At 32.7% G+C, this 17,014-nt stretch overlaps 1 protein-coding gene across 2 annotated transcripts in view; it reads right to left on the reverse strand.

Moving 5' to 3' along the window:
- LOC124353817 (tektin-2) overlaps positions 1 to 16,779 on the reverse strand; it is a 32,958-nt gene extending 16,179 nt beyond the window's left edge. The window contains exons 1-2 of one of the 2 annotated variants that reach the window (XM_046803831.1): positions 16,517 to 16,779; positions 9,162 to 9,387 (exon numbers count right to left, since the gene is read on the reverse strand). In XM_046803831.1, the coding sequence (XP_046659787.1) occupies positions 9,162 to 9,367 (206 nt within the window). In that variant the 5' untranslated portion in view covers positions 9,368 to 9,387; positions 16,517 to 16,779. Of the gene's footprint in view, positions 1 to 9,161; positions 9,388 to 16,309; positions 16,395 to 16,516 lie in introns of those variants that run through there. The other variant, XM_046803832.1, reaches the window with a different exon arrangement.
- Between the last annotated feature and the right edge of the window lie 235 nt (positions 16,780 to 17,014).

A 17,014-nucleotide genomic window follows, 5' to 3' on the forward strand; every position in this document is an offset into this window, starting at 1 on the left:
CTCATCTCAGGGATGCTTGAACACACAAAAGCAGAAAATCACCCTATCCTGATACTTTAGCGACGTAAATGTTGACTGTTAAAAGCATCATAAAAAACTTAACCAAATGTCTTAACCTATCACAGTATAAAGAGGTTGATTCTGCCTCCTACCAGGATTACCTCAAACTCAAGATCATCAAAATTGACTTCATCTGTTCAAATCTTTCAAAGCAATCACCTTGAATATAAAGTTTTACATAGTGGATTATCTGACCATACTGCACAACTGTGTACGGCCCAGCTAACATTTAGTCCTGGAATTTTCTGCATGTCGAAAGGGAATGAAACAAAAGCTTTTGTGAAAACAATCTTACCACTTTAAATTTCATACTACTTGAGGAAAACTGGAAAGAGGTACTCAAAAAAGAAATTTGAACAATACAACAATGAGCAAAACAAAATTGACTAAGCCACTGCTAAAAAAGACTACGATCTTATGCTGAGAGAGTTGAGAAAAGAGGTTAAGAAGGTTAAGCCAATCTCATAAATAATACAGAAAATAAATCTAAAGCCTTACGGCAACTAATAAATACTGACAGAATGGAAAAAGTGCAGCACAAGAAAAGTTAAGCTAGAAATCAAGGAAAAGCAAGAAGATGACCAATATTCCGTAGCTAACCACATGAATTATTTCTTCACAAGCATCGCAGAGAAAACACTGAACAATAATCCTAAATCATGCAATAGCAACACTTCATAACCAAGTACTGGACATGATTTACTCTTCTTTCAAAATACAAACTCAGTAGAAGTATACAATATTAAAAATCTCAAACCTAAAACCTCTGCAGCAACAGACAATATCTCCATAAAACTATTAAGGCACTGCAGTGATTCTCTTACAATTCCTCTCACAAATATAATTAACAAATCCCTCAGTCAAGGTCAATTTCCCTCAGCATTAAAATTGGCAAAAGTTATCCTAATATACAAAAACGGTAGTTAAAGAGAAGTGAATATTTACAGACCACTTTCAATCATTCTGACCTTATCTAAAATTTTAGAGAAAGTAATACTAAAAAACTTTTGGTCCACTGTGAGCACTATATCTTAATAACAGACAAGCAACATGGATTCATTAAAGGGAAACCTTCCACTAGAGCCCTGATCAACTTTGCTGACTTTGTACTTGACAACCATGAAGAAAGGAAACTTGTAACAACTGTTGCCTGGGAGATGATCTCATACTGTACAAGTTAGAAAAGTTGGGAATAAAAGACACAGCTAAAATATGGTTCAATAGCTATCTAGAAAACCGGAGGCTATCAAGATCTCTACCCATAAACCGAGGAGTACCTCAGGGTTCAGTATTGGGACCAGTATTATTTATACTGTTTACAAATGACGCCTGAATACCTTGAAACTTTCTACACAATTTCGATGTATGCTGATGACACCACCTTACTCTTGAGTGGATCAAAGACATAATCTTGATGTTAAATGTTACACAGCATTAAACATGGCCTATCAATATTGTCACTCAAATCATCTTAGAGGTTAACCCCGAGAAAACAAACCAATTAACTCTTGGGAGAAGATGTGAAGAAGTCCCAGCAATTCTTGAAGTGGACAGAAAACCCCAAGTAAAGTGTCTGGGAGTCATTGTTGATGAGAGCCTCTCCTGATCACATACTGACAATCTACTTCCTAAACTCTTCACTTATGTGTTAAAGCGAATAAAATCAATAACCAATTCAACTACTGTACAAGTAGCTTATCACTCTCTGTTCAAAACACACCTTAGATATGGACTAGTGGTGTGGGGAGGAACCTCAGCAAGTAATCTCCAGAGAGTATTGGTGTTGCAAAAGAGGGCTATAATAGTCTTATCAGGGTTAGGCATTAGGACAGGTTGTAGAAAAGCAATTATAGGTCTGAAGATCATGACTGTAATAAACCTCTATTTAGAAGAAGTTCTAATGTATGCTGTTTGACAATCTTAGATACAAGGTAGATATCTTCACGACTACAACACCCAATATAGCCCAAGATACCATCTCCCAGCTCACCACCTCTCCCAGTATGAAAAGAAACCCTCTTATATTGGCATGAAGCTGCATGACCTAAGGAAATAAGACGTCTCTTCAGAGGAAGATTGAAGAGTGCCCTTACTGACTGGTTAATCAGCAATCCATTCTACTCAGTGGCTGAGTTTCATTAAAGAAGACAATGAAACACTACTTGAAAAATTTTGTTTTTGTTTTAATTACTTGACAACATTTCAATACTTTTGTATTTGTATTTGATAAGTCAGGTTGTATTCAAAACCTAAAACAAAGTAATTTGAGAGGTATCTTACACAGTAAATAACTTATTGTTTTTTAATAGGTTATTTATTTCATCCATGTGTAGTGCTTTACCAGTCCCTATATTTTTTGTCAAAGCAATCACCAAGAGATATTCTTTGATTGACAAGTCCATCAATATCTCATTCATCACATGATCAAACTTTGCAATCTGAAACAACTTTTATCATATATTTTGACCTGCACATATTTTAATACTTTTTCAGGTTTCGAGCTGGCGGTTGTTAAAACTTTTTAAAGAATACAATACACAGCTAATAAGCATCTTAGATTGAAACTAATAGAATATTTAGAATTGGATTCTTTAATATGTGAGTTTTGAATATACTGTATAGTAAGGTTTAAAGAATGATAGCCATAGGAAGTTCAGGGAAGTATAAAAAAATAAATAGTAAGCAATACTAGTGTAACATGGTAACTACTGTAATTCTTAACGATTCCAGCCAAACTTTGCTTCTTATAAGTAAGTGAAAAAGTGGAGAAAGCTTTGGAAGCTTTACAAATTAGTAACATATCTCGTATCAGAATCAGAATCAGAATCAGAATCAGAATCAGAATCAGAATCATCTTTATTTACAATCATTGAGATTACAAATAGTGTATTTTACAATAATGTGAGTTTTGAGTCTTCAAGCAGTTTTAGATGAGAGTTTTCACTGTAGAATTCTTCGAGTTTGTAAAATGGTCGGTCCAGGAGCCATGCTTTTAGTGCCGATCTCAGCGAGTTCCCTCTCTTGGTGTGCATTTCTTGAGGCAGTGAATTGTGAAGTTTTCTGCCGATGTAGGATGGTTTAGTTTCAAATAGCGTTAGGTGGTGTGCTGGCAGGATGTAAAGCTCACCGCTTCTGGTGTTGTGATGGTGAGTGTCCTTGTTCCTTGGCAGATCTTTTCCATCTACGTACATCACTACCTCTTGGATGTAGAGTGAGACAACAGTCATGATTGTACGAAAAAAACAAATATCAAAAGTACTAATATAACTAAGTTAGTAAAACTTTTAACACAGTAACCATGAACTTTATGTTTTTTTTTTTGTTTAAAGGAGAGAAGTAACGGAGGAGCCCTCTTTAGTATTAGAATTTGTAAAATGAGGATCCAGATTATTCAGTTTCAGAATATTTCACTGTCCATGTTAACTATCTTGTCTATTTTAATAGTAATTATGGTATATTTTTCAAATTTCAGTCTGAAAAACCTGTAAAATATAGCTGCAAACAATACACACAAAGATGTACTTGAATGATAAAAATAAGGTGTTATTGATGCCATAAAGCCAACATTTTTCACTGGTGATTTGACCAGGATTACATTAAACAAAATAATCCTAACCATTAAACAATAATACTAAAATAATGGAGTTGTTAATTTAGTATATGCACGTATAAGGGTCTATTAATTCGAATTGTATGTAATGTATTTGTAATTTGCATATTTTGCCTACAGGATATGCCATGGGTAGGCCTCATGCAACTTCACAACTATCCTCTTCTTCTCCACAAACAAAGTACATCAGGTTGTGTACAAATTCCAATACATGAAGATTTACGCCAGCTAATTTTATCTTCTTTAAGTCAAGAGCTAAAACCTCCACCGTCAACACCTGACCTAAACAGCTGTTTGTCTCTCTCACAACCTTTCAATGTCTTTTAATGAGAGGAAAGATGGCCCGACACAGATGTTCCTGACATGATGGAGATGAGGTCTTTTCCACCACTGCCTGCATCTGCCGCTGTAAACCTCAGCAGTGACCAGCAAGTTATGGATGTGGAAACTGGTGACAGCTTGAATATGGAGGATGATGCCCTGAATATGCCTCAAGAGTCAAGTGAAAGTGTTGTTGGTTTCAGGAAGGTCAGTGCTCAATATTTCAAGTGAGGTTGGTGAATTGAGTGATATTGACCCTTTACTTGGCTCTTCTACACCTGAAGCAGCAATGTCAAGTGTACATCGGAAAAATTTTTTAGAAAAGGAATTGAACAAAAACAATGTAGGTTAAAACTTGGTAAATTAGAAAAATGTAAAAAAATTACCATCTTCCATCAAAATGTACAATAATACCTACCTACGAGAATTGACCTTTTAGAAATTGCTCTTGATGAATTGAATCCCGATGTTGTAGCTCTTAGTGAACACAGTTTTGAACGAAAATGAAATTTCTCGGCTTAATGTATGTAATTACTCAGTAAGTTCTTTTTTTTGCCGTTCTTAAAACTACACGAGGAGGGGTTATGGTGTTAACTAAAAATGGGATCAAAAGTAAAAATATAAGTAAATTTTCAATTGACAAATTAATAACTGAAAAGGAATTTGAATGTTGTGTTTCAGAAATTACCATTGCAAATGTTGATGTTGTAATTGTTTGCCTATACAGATCTCCAAATAATAGTCTAATCAATAACTTTTTTGAAAAACTGGACCAACTTCTGAATGTTCTCTGCAATAACTTTAATAACATTATTATCGCTGGGGACATCAATATAAATATTTTAAATAATAATCTGACTTTAAAAAGTTTTAGAAATATATTAACTGAACATGGAGTGTATTATGCAGTTAATTTTCCTACTAGATTTTAGTAAAAGAAACTGCAACATCAATTGACAACTTTATAACCAATATTGATAAAAAATATATAAAAGTGGAGGGGATTATCACAGCAGTATCTGATCATGACGGGCAATTGATGGGAAGTTGGTAATTTTTATGATACAGATAGCAATACACATAAGAAATATCGAGAATTAACAAGAAAATTTAGCGAAAGTAATATTGAAACTTTCTTAAAACTTTTAGGATCAGAAAGTTGGATAGATGTTTATATGTCTGGTGTCAATGACAAGTTTCATACTTTCCATTCTATTTTTTTTGCACTATTTTAACATTTTTTTCCCTTAAGTATCTAGTCTAAGATCTTATTGCATATCCAAAAACAATTGGGTGACAGAAGAGTTTTAAAAACGAAAGAACACATTAATTGAGCAAGAAAAGATATATAGAAAGAAACAAACAAAATAATAACTTAAAGCAGCTAAAAATTAAAAAAACGTGATCTAAACTAAAAATTATTCAAGCTAAAAAAAGATTTTTTTGATAACAAAATAAAATGTTCAAGTAACGTTAACAAAACAACCTGGAAGTTAATTAACATGCAAACTGGTAAAAATAAGAATTTAAAAGAAAACATTATGTTGCTTGATAAAGAAAAACTGTTGTTGGATCCAGGTAGAGTTTGCAATGTTTTTAATAACTTCTTCATCAATGTTGTGGATCAGCAGATATCCCATGGTGATGAAGATGTGCCTAAATCCTCAAATTATTGTAATAGAGATTGGAATCCAAATTTAAAAGTATTTCGATTCAGTCAAGTTACACAACAGCAAGTTAAAAAAATTGTCAGTTCATTTATTTATAAATATTCTACTGGTTTTGATGAAGTACCAATTGTAATAATAAAAAAAGCAATAAGGCATTTATTAAGACCGTTAACACACACAATAAACTCTTCTCTAATATCTGGTAAATTCCCAGATGAACTGAAAACGGCTAAAGTAATTCCTATTTACAAAAAGGGAGATCCTCAGGTGCCGGAGAGCTACAGGCCAGTATCATTATTATCGACGTTTCTAAAATATTTGAGAAAGGTTGTTAATGAACAACTGTTTAAATTATCTGTCGGAAAATGATCTTCTTGATAGTCAACAACATGGTTTTCGTCCAGGCAGGTCAACAATTAACTGCATCAGTAGAATTTGTGCAAAATGTAATAGAAGAATTAGATAAAGGTAATAGACCTTTAGGAATTTTTATGGATTTGACTAGAGCGTTTGACAGCGTAATTCACGACGAACTTATAAATGTTCTGGAAGATTTAGGCTTAAAAAATAAAGAAATAAATTGGTTTCACTCTTACATCAGTAACCGTAATCAATACGTTGAATTATCATACTTAATAAATAAAGACAAAATCAATTTTGTATCCGAAAAAAAAGCTCATAAAGTATGGCGTACCACAAGGTTCAAATTTTGGGTCCCTTACTATTTATTTGCTATATAACAGGACTTTCTACAGTAGCAGAGGAAAACAAAATGTGTTTATACGCTGATGATGCAAGCGTAATTGTCAAAGGAAAGGATCCTAAGGTAATTGAAACATCATCTCTTAATTGTTTGAATAAAATTAACTCTTTTTTAACTAAAAAAAAATTGTTACTTAACCCCGGCAAAACACATTTTATACCCTTTAAAACACACCAATCGAAGTTTAATTTTCAATATGACATTAAGATAAATAACCAAAATATAATGGGAGGTAGAGGAAACTTGTTTCCTAGGTCTAATAATAGATCAAAATTTTAAGCTGGAATCAACATGTACAAACCATAATAAAAAAAGCATCATCTGGCCTGTACGCCCTTAGGCAAATGGCAAACCTTTGTAACCAGGATACTTTAAAACAAATTTATTTTTCTTTAATACATTCCCATATAAGCTACGGGATCATGTATATGGAGCTACTTTCAAATAAAAACCTTGAAAAAATTCTTATACTACAAAAAAAATCAATACGGTTAATTCTAAATTTACCATGGCAAGCAACCGTTTAAACATTTATTTGCACAATTAAGAATTTTAACTGGTTACAGTCAATACATATACGATACAATAACTTACACAAAATTTAAAAATATACCTAAATATACCACTCATAGATATAATACTAGGAGTGGTATAATTTTTGAAAATCATAAATTAGAGCTGTTTAAAAAAGAAAACTGAATAACGCCGGTACACGATTTATTCAATACATTCCTATTGATATAAAAAAAATTGAAGGAATCAATCCGTTTAGAAATAAATTTAAAAAATTATCTCATATCACGATCATTTTATTCTTTTTGAAGAATGTTTTGAGGGCTTGGGCCATTAAACAAAAATAAAAATTGAGTTGATTTTAGTTGTTTAAATTAACAATATTTATGTTAAGTTAACATAAGATTTTAGATAGGTTAACTTGTATCTGTGATGATATTATCTATCTGTATTTGTGACACTATTCTGACTGTATTTATAATATTACAGCTTTGAATAAAGATCTATGACTATGACTATGACTATGACTTCTGGTAATTTTCGAGATACCTCAGAAGACTTAGAACTGATCTGAACAAATATATCTCCTGGAAAACTGATCTCAATAAAGTCTAATGGCTGTTTGAAGCATCTCAATGTTGGAGTTTGTTCCTATCCTTGAGGATTTGTTTCTCAACTTTGTTTTTAGATACATTGCAGAGAGTCCAATATCTGAGGAATCAGTGTGTATTTCACTATTTTTTTATAGTAAGTTAATCTGCTATCATTATACCTCATCTAATACATCCTGGAACATATACATCCTTGTTACATGCCTTGTCAGTTCTTTAAGAGCATGCTGGGCCTTTAAATCTATTCTAGAGATAATGTGTGAAATAAATATTTTGACTGATGCTTTGTTGTCATTACTAACTTGTATACCTGGTAAAATGTCCTGCAGGCTTGCTATGTGAGTCTTTTAGTGAAATCGAGAATTTAAACTTGCTTCATGTTCAATTTGTTTATCTGCAGAAGTGGGCCTTTTGGGTACCGGGGTATTAATCCATGGGATCGTTGAAAGAAGCATTTTAAATTATATGGTCTTGTTAGTTCTTAATTTATTCACCATGAAATTAATATTTTTATAAACTTGGTACACTTATCTTAGACCCACGGATGTTGAACTTGTCTTATGAATGGAAGCCAGTTTCAAGCGTATTTGTCTTTGGAATACTTCTGTAATATCAGCTGATTGACAGGACATATTATAGTGTCGAACAGCCACTATGTAGTCTGCCATTTTTGAATGTAGCATTTTTAATATTATTTGTAAACAACAGTTAACATTATTTGTACAGACTCTTGTGTTGTGTAATTGATGAGCACAGAGAACTACTGAGTGTTTAAACAACTTAGAAGTTTATTACTTTTATATTAATACAGAATGTCACAGCCTATATATAGAAGAAGTACGTCTAGTTGGCATGTATATAAATTAGAAGATGCAGAAAACTGGTTCTACTTACTATTCGAGTTACAAACAAAATTTTAATTCCATTCCTCGAGCATAGTAATTTGTAATTTCTGTTGTCTATGGGGCAATGACTCAGACAGGTATTCATACTAAAAAACAGTGAATAGTGTATAATGTAAATAGTAGAACCCATAGCAAACCTTTGTTTATATAATTGAAAGTGTTAACTGAGCCTTCTTAATTTGTTCTTGCAGTATTATTGTATGTTAAAAACAACCTTAAAGAAATAATTGTAAATAGTTCTATACACAGTCATTTTACCAGACAGCATTATGATCTTACAGTAGCTGTCTGTAGTAACTACCAGCCCACATAAAACAGTTTTTTAGAGATAGGAATAAAATTGTATAATCTGCTTGCATGGTCATATTAAGTGCTCAGATTCAGTTGAATGTAAGAAATTTATTAAAGATATTTTTATAAATCTAGCTGTATAAAATGACGTTGAATTTGTAGTCTATTAGACAAAACCAATTATAGGCTATAAATGACTATTCACAATACACTGTACATGTTGTAGCATAATGTAACTTTAGTTTATAAATTTAAGAACTGTGACAATGTCATGCACGTTATTAATTTGTAACAAAAGTAACAATTCCGATTCCGATTAGAAATATACACAGAAATCAAAGTACATATTATCAAAACCAAACATAATGATTGTAATCAGGCAGAAATACAATATATTTGAAATAAATTTGTCTCTACCTGTCAGAGAGTCTTACGTTGTTGTGGTAAGTGTCCCACTGTGTTCTGCAGTTTGTCTCATTACGCAGCTGTCGGGCTTCATTACGCAGGCTGAAGGCATCAGCACGTCGAGAATCGCAGGTCTGGCGCAGCTCCGCCACCTTACCGTGCCAGTCCGGCAACGCCACTTTGGAGATCGGTTTCTCCACAGTCACTACTGACATCATCTTGTGGACAATTTTTTCACCTGAAACAGTTTCACCATTCACTTCTCATGACAATATCAAATCAAACTTTTACTCAATATTTTCTACTTACGCTCTCATCTACTGAAATAATAATGATATAAATTACCAAGGAAACTTCAAACTTCAGGCAGCGTCACCTTTAAAGAAAACTGTAGGACTGGAGCACAAAACTGTGGATTCTGGATTTCCAGGTGCTTTCTGAATTTTGCACTGGCAAAACGGTCCTTTAGTTGATCATAGGAGTTTAATATGGATATATTTTAATTTTTGCTTTTATAACATTTTGTGTATAATAGGCTTTTAATATAAATAATGTGTTCTATCCATGAGTTACCATAATGTAACATCAAGCAAATGTTCTTTTTTTGCCTGCTAAGGATATCAGAATTTTTACAGAAATTACAGAGATAATTAAGACATTTGGGAATGGATTTTTCAAGTTGTTTATAACACTTTGCTGTACCATCCTATAACTTAACGAAAAGGTAAGAATTGTAATATGAAATGGAAGAGTAGAGAAATCACCCTTCTTTGAGATTGCATCCCAGGGCTAAATCGAGGTAAGGCTGTCATAGATCCTATAGCAGCCAGTTTGATTCCTGAACTTGGAAGATCAGTGATCAGGGTATTTTCTAGTCTGATGACTGAACACTACCCACTAAAGTATAATCTATTTAAGAATGGAAAGCCTGAGTCAAATGGGTTTAATTTTTGCTGAAGATATAGTGAGACTGCAAAACAGGTGAAATCTGGCAATTATTTGGCATTACTCAATCCATGGTCATGTCTACTTATCGCTCTCGCATATTCTAAGGTCAAAGACTAACTTGCGTAATATGATTTCAGAGTTTGTATGGATTACAGTGGTAGATATAAATATAGCCTATTTATATTCTAAATATTATTAATAGATAAATCACCAGCAGTCCACATCTTCAAGAAATGATTCTCCCAACAAATTCAGTAACTACATTGTATAATTCTATGATAGAGATAACCTTTCTCAAACATGATGCATTTATGAAGATGAGCATAACTGAAGAGATGTGAAATTAAGTTATTCCAATCTATAGTTTTAGTAGGACCAACTCAATAACCTGGGAAATTTGAACATTTATTACTGGAGTCTGCTGGGCTGCAGCTAATGCTATCCCTGTATTCATTGGTTTTTACGGTTGCCCGGCCTGTAGGAACAGGCCTGTAAAGGAAGACATACTAAGATCTCAGAGAATGTGTATAATAGATACACGTTTAACATTGAAAGAGCAGTTGGCCAAACTGCAGAATTAGATTGAGACAGTGGGAATTCAATGGAATAGAATCTAAGATGAATACATACAATACTAATAATATCTATGGTGAAGACATATTAGTTCTGAGTAAAAGAGCAACAGAAAGTAAGGCCACATGACAAAATGAGAAAATTAAAGTACTGATAAAAGAAGAATAAAGAAATATATACTGAAAATAAAGATATGATGGTGACTCAGAATCCTACAAAGGAGTCAGGAACAGACTTAAAAATTTGATAGGGAGGGTGAAACATTGTAGGTATTTTACATAGATTATTATCACATTGAAATAACCATTAATGTTTTGTTTTGCTGGAAAAAGTGTGATAGTACATTGGCTGTCCGCATTAAGGCAGAATTACAAAACATAAGTGCACCTATGAGCATACACATGGGTTGTGAAAATATTCAAACAGTATGGGCAATATGTCATGAACAAGTAGAAAAGATGGTTCCTAGACAGCTGCTTTGAGGAACACTTCGTCGCTTATACAGGCTTGATGTCTCGAAACTACCTTATTTAGCCAGTTGATTTTTCAATAAAATAATAATAACTAATCTACACCGGAGGCATGTCATGGATAAAAGACTGAAATTGTTTAGGATACTTTTAACACTATAACGAAGCTGTATCTGTCTCTGTCCTTGGCTGGCATCAATACTAGCACTAAGTAAGTTTGCAAGAGCTTTACTTGTGCTTTAACTTTATCAAAAGTTAGGTTGTAAACCTGGTAAAATATTTTACTTTCTTTATCTACATATTTTTTCAACTGGTGAATAACTTATAGGTTATATGTTTGGACATTTCCGGTAGTTTGAAAATAGGTCTTAACACGTTGACTGCAGCAAACTCCTTATTACATGTTGTAATGTGGAAAATTTCAGATCACTTGGTATAGAGCCTCAGTGAAGGTTTTAACTTTTTAGTATTGGGAGCAGACACTTTAGGCAAAATACAAACAATACTGATTTACCAATTTTTAAGGAGTAAACGATTGTCCAGGGAAAAATGTTCCAAGATTGGAAATTGTTCTTATGATTTGTAATTTCTACAAAAAGATTTATATAGCATCGCTACAAACTTTTTTGGATTTTTAACAGTCATTGCTGTTTTGACTTCTCTACAGTCACTTTTCTAAGATGGAATCCGTTCTCTGCGATGTCTTTTCTATTGTTCATGACATATATAAGAACATCTTCGTTACATCAAAACCAAATCCTGTGTTGATACATTTTTGGACTGATCTCATTACATTGAATTTCAATAGAGATGCTTGAGGTTTATACATTTTGTCAGTTCAGCTATGATGTGGAGAAAATCCTGGGATAGTCCCTTGGAAGTGACCTGAAACTTGACATAGGCAAGTGGACTCTTCAGCACTTTGAATTTCTACAAATAGTGGAATGAGTATAATTTGGATAGTAACAGCTTGGCCACACTCAATTTTTAAATAGTAGCCTCACCTTCATCAAACATGCTATGAACCCATCACCTCTCAACTGTAGAATTCTGTACAGGCGAAGTTTTGATTCATGGAATCACCAATCCTTACAGATTCCTACTCCTGCTAACTAGCTTTTGGAACAGGATCCCAAAAAGGAACAAAGAGCGAGTCCAAAAACTCCAAAATTCCCCTATACATTGTCTTCAATATTGGATAGTTATGCTCGCCTTCAATTTTGAGATACTGCAGAAATGTTATGTATGGAGTGTGGAATGCTAATGTGCTGTATGGTTCACAAGATACAGATTCTCAAGAAACCCTACAATCTACATTACATTTAAAACTTACAGATTACAGAACATTACAAATAACCTTGGAGATGTTTTAAAGGTTAAGTTAATTGAGTGAATTTAACCATTTATAAATAATTAAATTTTAAATTCATGGTTATTATTTTCTAATTTAATTTATGTATGACAGCTTTCTTTAAAAAAAGCAGTGTAAAGCTGAGTGTCCTGCTTGGAAATAAAGGAGTTTGTTATTTAATGAGTATTGGGGGGAGGGGAGGGGAATAGGTAAAGGATATCTAGAGGAGACAATAAATTACAAAGGAAGATGTAGATGGATCTAAATCCCCACCAGTGCTTTTGTAGTTCTGATGACATTTTTTCACCTTGTTTACACAATTGCTTCAGAGATCACCATTAATAATTCCATAATTAGTCAAGATATAAAGCTCAATGCCAATATTGAGTTCAGCACCAGCTCACATTCCTCTTACATGCAGTATCTGAAATCTGATGCTATCGCAGATTTGAATCCTGAAATCTGGTATCATGTTCGTCTGAAGGGATCCAAAAATAGTCAGGGACAAAGAACAGAGTAGCTCAAAACGAGCTCTTTCCATCGTTTCAACATCAAAGACACCTACACTACAAAATGTAGTGCCATCAATGTGACACGGAGATTACCTCTTCACCTAGAGATACTATTCTACCATTGAAGAATGCCACTGGTGGTATAGTACAACCAGTATCAGATAAAGCACAGATACCACGTCACCTAGAGGATCATGATGCTTGGTGTTACCTTCACATGTGATGTGTGATGTGGCAAGTTTGGGTTATATGAGTGACAGTCACTATCACATCAACTACAGAAGACAATTGTTTAAAAACATACATGAACCAAATATAACAAACTAGGATTCGAAGTATTTTGTTATAATAATATATAGCTATAAGCCATAATAATCACGCATAACATTTCAAATTGCCAAGCATAAAACTAAAGATGGTGTAGTTTATCAAAGAGATGTCTAATCCATTATTAGATATAGTTAGTTATGGTACAAGCTCAAATAGTATTTCTGTAGTGGCTCTGTAAACAATTTTCAATTTCCTAAATCTCCAAACCAGTTTGTGTGTTTCCATAAACATCTACAGGCTGGGTATAGAAATCTTCAATCTGCTATTGATTCCCAGTAATAAATGTAGTTAATCATAAGGTGTTTATTGTATCTAATAGGTAAGCAATTCTTGAAGACTTGTGGGAAAGATGTAGTAGATTGGTCCTAACCTGTTTCCCTCTGGCTCAGACAGTAGATGAGTTGGCAAAATTAACCCCTCAAATAAAATGAAAGGGAGTTGGGAACACACAAGAGTCCAAGAGCTGCACAAATAGAAAGCTGGAGATACAGTAGTGATCTGCTGTCGCCAATCTCGTATCTCCTTGTGGTGTTGTTGAGGATTTTACTTATAGATCATTTATAGTAATTCAGGACTTGAAAGCAAATTTGCATTGTATAAGTATACAAAACAATGTTTGTATATTGATAGAGAAAGATATCAATTATCAGTTATGCTAGTATGGGTAGAGGGCAAAACGAGATGGTTTCATACAATAAATACAAATAACAAACAATAAATGTTTGATTAGTTTTGTCTTAGCTTCACACACAAAGAGCTTTAAATAAGACATATAAATAATAGAGTCGTATCAGCAACTGCCAACAAGATATTTTCATCCAGTCAGTCTTTATCTGGTTCATTAAACTTTTATTTATATAGGCTACCTAGTGGTTGAATTTATAAAAGTTAAGCTAAAAAATATGACTTGTGAAAATATTTATTACTGATATTTCAAACTCTTTTGATACCCTCACATTTTAAATTAGTATAATAGAGCTATAATGGATGAGACATCCCATACAGAATATATACATTGACCATTGGTCAAAACTAAATGAAGATTTTAATACCAATGTCAGTTTCAATGCATGTGACATGACAATAAAGATTCATTTTACTGTATTGGGTGGAGCCAGGTGGCGTCAGCACAGAGGCTTAACTTTAATCCTACCAAAATGCAATATAGATTGTTGTCTCTTGTACTGATGTGAAAAAGTAGGAAAAACAATGTAGTATTCTCTATATGCCTGCTTTTAGATATAATGTTACTCAGTTATAGATTTTAAGGCTGAATCAGAATTTAAGAATGTATGCGGAGATATTCCATTACATATTGATTTCTTCACTTAACACAATCTAAGAAACTACATCATCATACCATACATAATAGGTTTTGTAGATGACACTCAACTTCCACTGGAATCCTTTCAACTGGAAAACTAGACTATTTTCCTCTTCTACGTATCTATATCAGTTTATACTTTATAAAATATAATTGGAGTCTTTATGATTAAATTCAGCAATAGCTATTATACTAATAATTTATGTATGTGATTTTTCCACTTTGGCATTTGCAATGGTTGACTTGGTGTCCCTTTTTGGCTTTTAATATCCCTGGTTTCAAGGGCATGTATACGGGGGAGCTCAGAGAGCTCAAGCCCCCCTGTAATTTTGAAAGACAAACATTAAAAGTCAGTAGTTTGTTTTACAGCTCAAGAAGTTTCCGGGGGAAGGTTCCCAAGCCCATATTATCCGTAGATGATTGGACTGTGACACAGGACCAGTTTTATAATACTAACGGGCTGAAGAGACAATAATGGTGTATGCATCAAAGTAGTTTTGGATTTATCTGCAGATGACTGGACTGTGACACAGGACCAGTTTTATAATACTAAAGGGTTGAAGAGACAATGATGCTGATGGTACGTCAACTCTTGTTTCATCTAAGAGCTCTGTTATAGACTCAGCCCTCAAACTGTTTTAGATATTTGATTTTTCAAGAGTTAAACTGATCTAGTTCATATATCAGCTATAATGGTGTACTGTACCAAAAACGTTATGATGTAACGCTCAAAAAAGTTTCAATATTAGTCATAGAAGAAAATTAAAATTAAAATGTACTCTATAGAGTTAAACAAAATTACAAGATTTTTTAAGAATAAAAGTAAAATATCCTTAAAATACATAGAAACTGTTTTATTGTTTAAGATTGATTGGTTCTAAAACTACTTCAACATTCAATAAGGTAGAGTTAAGATAAGTTGTTTATATCTTAAATTGTTTAGTGGTGAAAATGTCCTGACCCCTTTAGAATTCATGTTTCTTTGGCAATTTACACACTATAGCCTATACATACTCAATTAATATTCTTCAAAAAACAAAATATATACATAAAGAAACATTTACAAAAACAGTATATCGTTCAATTGAAGGCTCAAACAGATTTATAAATATTTTAGTAGATCTGTTAATGGGGAGACTTTAATAAGCGGCCTACATTCATTAGTCGATTGTTATTATCGAACCATTCAATATATTATCCAACTTCGATATTATATAATAATCGTATGTGACAAGAATTATAATACATTAACAACCAAATACATTACAATTTTTAACTCCTTAAACTTCTCTTGACTGCCATAAACTTTCATCAATTGTTTATCTCACACAATATGCTCATTTATCGTCATTTACAAATTCTCCAAAATTAGTTATTTCTTGTTGCTTATTATTTACTTTAAACATTACTATAATTAATAAGTTGAAATATATGGTAATTTAAATAAGTTGTAATATCAAATTCTTCATTTCATAAAATAAATCAATAAACATTACTGAATAATGAATGTAGGCCGTTTATTAAAGTCTACCCCTGTTAATGGTTAGAAGTGTACTCTAAATTTCATTTTAGAATGTAATACTGATACAGATAATCACTGTTAAAATTAAAAAGTAAATATAAGTTTCTTAATTAATATTTTATAATATTACCAGGGAATAAAATCCATATACAAACTTATTATTCTTCTAAATTTCTAAGTAATCTTCCTCTACATTCTTCTCCCTTGCACCAGATAGCCCCCTGTTGTTGTTTACTTATACAAGATATTGAACATTGTACAATTATTGATTGTACAATACAGATATTGGATAGCTGTTTAATACTTAGTGTAAGTTATTAGTAAATCATTTTGTCACCTGATTAAAGGATGGATAAGCAGAAGAAATGGATGTTAAAACTTATTTCACTGTAAACAATATTATTAAAACACAACTTTTAACTTATAATTACAATTACAAATTTTGTTCCAATATAAAAAAGATTTCTAAATTATAAACATAACATTCACACTAGTACTTTATGATATAAAAAGCTCTACAAATAAACATAAAGTTAACTTTTAAATTATACTGAACGAAGCTACAAGCTATGCAGATTAGTGTTAAGATTTCAGCACTGTGTTTCCATGGTTACCAGCGCCAATGCGCCACCTGTGTTGTTACGTCATCTCTCACAACCCAGCTGTTTCAGACAGCTGGTTGGATTAATCGGCTGCTGCAGCTGCATGTTATATTTTTACACAGAGGACCTGACTATTATTATACCTTGTTGCATATATAGAATACATATATATCCTAAATCTCAGCAAAATGCTTTTGTAACTGTACGAAGATTTATTTACCGTTTAATGGCAG

Source organism: Homalodisca vitripennis, chromosome 2 (assembly GCF_021130785.1).
Source record: "Homalodisca vitripennis isolate AUS2020 chromosome 2, UT_GWSS_2.1, whole genome shotgun sequence".
Classification (NCBI taxonomy): domain Eukaryota; kingdom Metazoa; phylum Arthropoda; class Insecta; order Hemiptera; family Cicadellidae; genus Homalodisca; species Homalodisca vitripennis.